The sequence below is a fragment of the Penaeus japonicus genome, unplaced genomic scaffold, assembly GCF_977035675.1.
Source record: "Penaeus japonicus unplaced genomic scaffold, GWHDUDI00000001_assembly GWHDUDI00000022, whole genome shotgun sequence".
NCBI lineage: Eukaryota > Metazoa > Arthropoda > Malacostraca > Decapoda > Penaeidae > Penaeus > Penaeus japonicus.
Window position 1 is genome coordinate 10,415,692 of NW_028234424.1, and position 5,000 is coordinate 10,420,691.

The following is a 5,000-nucleotide window of genomic DNA, read 5'->3' on the forward strand; positions in this document are numbered from 1 at the left end:
TACTGGGGGGCAATTACCAATTAAATCACAATATGGGTTTCATTTTAGTGAAATAAACATCAAACATTAATTAATTATAAATATAATTCTATATACATTTTAATTGCAACTAACCATACTTCATATATAATGGTTACTTTATGTGACTTATTCACAGCCACTACAGCAAGTTTGTTCATTTCTTGAATTCAAGTACTTATCTAAGAGTACAAGTTACTCACCGATACTCATAATTTCCAGTTTCCACCCTGTACAGAGGTTCCTGCAACTGAGCAAACTGCATCTCCTCATCATCCATTTCCTTCACTTTAAGGCAATAACTGAGGTATTCAAATTTAGTATCTGCATATCGTCTAATTGTCAATCTTGTGTCTGGAATCGCCTTGTGCAGATATGTGCCCAAGTCACTTAGGATCTGAAAATGTTTTTAGGGTAAACTAATAAATACAAAAACATGAAAAAACTCTTCCACACTCACACTCTGTCTGTCACTATCTTATTGTATCCATATAATAAATGATATTTAAAACATAACTATATTAAGATGGAATGCTGAATTTTGTTTTGTAATCTAAATGTAATAATAATAAAGCATACAGGCTTCAGTCTCTTCAGCATCTGGATTCCGAACTTTTCCATCTGACGGTGGGCTTCACCAAACTGATTGAAAGCTTCATTTGCAGACTGCTGGAGTTCCCGGACACCAATTTCACAGAAGATGTCACCAAATCCTGTCAAGTTCAATAATGTTAATATACTAAAGGTTTTCCAGTTTGACAGAAAGGAAGCATATAATATAACCAAATAAGAAAATATCAAGCCCACCATCCTCTCTAATGTACTTTCATTATATCAACTCACTTTTATACACAATGCAGAGATCAAAGAAAGCCTTCAGTAATCTTTTAGTGTGGTCCATCAGTGACCTGTACATGTCTTCTGTTCTCTGAAGGTCATCTAGCTTCTTCACCAAAGAGTCATTGCACAAAATAGCCCTTGATAGGCCAAGGGCATCTGCAGTAGACGAAGACATGTTCTCCACTAGTCTGTGCTTTACCTTTTTCATGGCGATGTCCAAAGTTTTTCCTTGTTTTGGATCGGCATGTAACTTGTTGTACTGAATGGTAACAGTGCCCTGTTGAGAAAAAAATGTCCATAAATATCTGTTAAGCAATGCAGCTATATAAAGTTACTCTGATGTTTGCAATGCCTTTAAAAACATGAATCAAATCAACCCTTGTCTAAAATCCCTTTTCCAGCATACAGTATGTTGTATATAAAAATTGGAAGTCAATCTTTTTTTCACACAGGACAATCAACATATAGTTAAATAAAAATAAGACCTAAGCATACCTCTGACCGCTGTATGAGCTGTGCGACCTCTTGCTTCGACTTCCCTTTCGCATTCACTCCATTCACCCCGGTGATCTCATCTCCACTCTGTAGGGTGCCATCTCGAGATGCTGCAGTGTTGTCAAAGACCTGCAGTGGAAGATCATGTTTGAGAGATTAGGTCATTCTTTCTTTTATATCTTTTAAAAAACTGTATAATACAACACATTATCATTTACCTAAGCAAATATAAGGACACCATATTTATCACAATACAAGGTAAGATTAAATGCAGTGAAATCCCTTAATGCGAGTTCATTATTCCTATAAAATTGCCCTGACGTTTGAGACTAATAAATAAAATAAAATCACAGTATGCAATTACAAATAATTGTCTCTGAGAATTTTGAGTCCTGTAATGATACATAATTCATACTAACATAATCATAACCACATTTTAATATTGAACTTTCACATGGAAAGTTTAACAAACTGGTGAAAATATGTTGTGAGACAATGAAAAGCTCTAACTGTCCTAAAACTAATCAACTATATTACATAATCACTATATAGATTCTTGCCCTACCCATCAAGTCCCATAAATAAAATGGACATGTAAAACTATAAGTCATCTTTCTTTTTTTTTCCTCTGACTAATGCCTTTTTTTTAGCAATTGCAATTATTGCTGTGCCCTTAAACAAAATACAAGCAATATGACAGATATAGACAATAGTCAACTGCCTATCATAAAATATTTAGACACCCGTAATTAGATACAAATATCAGGAGCTCATAAACTATAATCCCATTACTCTCTGTGACAGGCATGTATTGTGGGGTCTGATCACCTTCACATTGCATTTCTTCTTCTGTTAAAATCACAGGCTATAGGAAATATTTATTCCTTCAGTTATGATGCCCATCATACCAAATGTTAATTAGTATCACTTTGCAAATATATCATAAACAGACTAACATATCATACCATAAGTCTAAGAAGTAATAGAAAACACAAACATCTTAAGATGTTTGGGCCCATCCCCAAATGTTGATATAGAATGAGATAACTGCATTTTTCCTTATAGTATTTTACCATGCATAAGCGACTTCAAAAATAACCTTATAACACAAATCATAATCTTAAAATCTTAAAAAAATAAAATAAAAATAAAGCAAATGTTACTTCCAAAATTACCTGTACAACATAGAGACAAGGACAGTATTTAGCTCCGCCACCAATACTAATGCCGATGAGGTTACTGTCATCTTTCTCAAGGTTGACACTGCCTGAGGTGACTGTCATACCCCTGGTAAATAATGTTAGTTAGTAGGTTGTTAGTAAATTGTCAGTAAAAAAAAAAATCATAAGCAAATACATGACAATTTGTTATGTGCATAATAGTAGATAGGTGCATCTTACATTTTTATTTTTTCTACCATTTCTCCAAACCCACAGCTCTAGTAATCTATTTCTAGCCTCTATAACAACTCTGTTTGATATTCTATTTTTAAGGAAATATGAAAATACAACTATCAACAACATTTAAACATTCAATTGCTACTTGAGAATATAACTGTAGATCTACAAGATAGGGAAATTATGATATACATGACTTACAATAACCAACACTCTAACAATAAGTAAAAACATGCAAGCTGTCCATGCATTATAAGCATTCAATATACAGAGCAAGAACAACATGAAAAAGCATGCAAGTAATCATTATCATCCTGTCTTTAGATACATAGCCAGAAAGAAGAGAAGCAGGCCCAAGCATATCTAAAAGGGTGTGCTATTTAATATTTAAAGAAGCAAAAGTATCAAGGGAGAAAGACTTATAGTTTGACAAGTATACATTCCTCTCACAAGTGGCTGGCTATCCATGAACTTGTGGAAATATATTTACCTGTCCCATTCTGGGGTCCTGTCTTTTCTTACTATTCTACTGTAAAATCTTAAGATCAGAGGATCTATTTTTCTTTATGCATAATGTACAAGGTGTGTATGCATGTGTTAATTTTAGAGTTCTATGGCAAAACCCTTCAGGATGCACAATTCATATCAAAATTCCATTTGCTTTCATTTATAGTTCTTCAGTAATTGCAATATAAAGAAATGCCATAATCTCAATAATAATAAACTCTGAAAATTATTGATTTTCTGACCCCGAGACAGAGCAGCATTCACTCAGATATTTAGTGAAAGCCAAAAAAGGGTATTGTGGTTCAGACAACTTCAACAAGATGGAAATACATAATTTCTAAGAGAATGGATCTGACTTTTAGTCATACTAACTCAAACTGAAAATATGACATAAAATGTAGATTCCATGAGTCTGAAAAAATGTAAATACACAAATAACAAAGACGTGCTTTGGGGGACTATTAGAGGATCTCACAAGAGATCTTTTTCCGAATCTTAAACTTTAAGTGAATTTTAAAAGCAATGTATTTTTCATACTAAAATTATGAGTGAGCATTCCTTCAACAATTCTTATTCACAATAATTAATGCATTCATTAGTTAGCTATCTGTAGAGAATATGAAAACTTCACATAACAAGGAAAAAAAATCCATTGTTTGTATACAATTTCAATTTATTGTCAACCTACAGGAAATATCAAATATAAAAAAATAACTATACTTATGTTACAAATCTTAGAATGTGATCATGTTCAAGCTGTCTGAGCCAATAATAAATTCCAATCTTTGTCATGTTAACCCCATCTGAAGCAGAGTAACCTCTATAGTATTTCTTAGTTTAAACTTAGGGTGGCAATATAGGGGACTGAAGCCAGACTCCTCTTGTGCAAAAAACACACACAATCCCTTCCTTACAAAGGGATACCAACACAGGGACAGCAATGCGCAGTAGCATTTGGGAAGTCACACATACTGAGCTTAAACATAAGGGGGCGAACCTGATGTGTTACAGATTAAATCACCACACAGTACCAAACATGTTGGTCCCAGGCATGGCTATTTGCAGCCAGTACAACCACACAGCAAGCACTGGTGAAGGTAGAGAGGTATTAAAAAGAAAATTCTCAAGTCTAAAATTTTACCAATGGTTTACTGTAAGTTCCATCATACAGAGTTTATGGTATTTTTGGATGTGGCGACAACAAATAAACAATCACAAAGTCACCAAATCTGCTTAAACAGTTACTGCTTGACCATACTTGTCTTTTCAAGTCTTTTGGGTCTCTAAATACCTACTGCACAAACGAATTCTGGAAGGGGTTAAGAAAGGCCAAATCTTCATATGACAGATGTTAGATCAGATTGGTTGAATCAAGAATTTAAGGATTCAAAGATGCTTCCAATTAATGATGTTAGTATAACAAGAAATGGAATTTGTTTTGGAAAAAAAAATTAATAATAATAATAATAACAATAATAAATTAATATAAAAAACATCAACCATATATGGGTATCTGAAAAAATATAAATATAAAAAAATCTGATCACTGATCTATCACCAACTCTTAAAACATACTACTATATTCCTAATGCAGAGCTGGCAAACCAGACTGACATAATACTTGGCCTTCTACAAGATGTAAAAATCCTCTACAAAACCATTCTTCCAATTGGATTCCTTGCAATTTTACTTACATCTTGTTTTCCATACGAAATCCAAACAAAAATCTCTCTTTTTCATTAC

The 5,000-nt window shown here is 33.3% G+C and overlaps 1 protein-coding gene across 5 annotated transcripts in view; it reads right to left on the reverse strand.

The window, feature by feature from the left end:
- Positions 1-5,000, reverse strand: part of PICK1 (protein interacting with PRKCA 1) — a 16,928-nt gene that overhangs the window by 2,762 nt on the left and 9,166 nt on the right. For 3 of the 5 annotated variants that reach the window (XM_043009326.2, XM_043009327.2, XM_086549459.1), the window contains 5 exons: positions 2,529-2,640; positions 1,354-1,482; positions 862-1,135; positions 598-731; positions 222-415 (listed from right to left, as the gene is read on the reverse strand). In XM_043009326.2, coding sequence (XP_042865260.1) covers positions 222-415; positions 598-731; positions 862-1,135; positions 1,354-1,482; positions 2,529-2,640 — 843 coding nt within the window. Of the gene's footprint in view, positions 1-221; positions 416-597; positions 732-861; positions 1,136-1,353; positions 1,483-2,528; positions 2,641-4,951 lie in introns of all 5 variants that reach the window. The other 2 variants (XM_043009325.2, XM_086549460.1) reach the window with 1 other exon arrangement.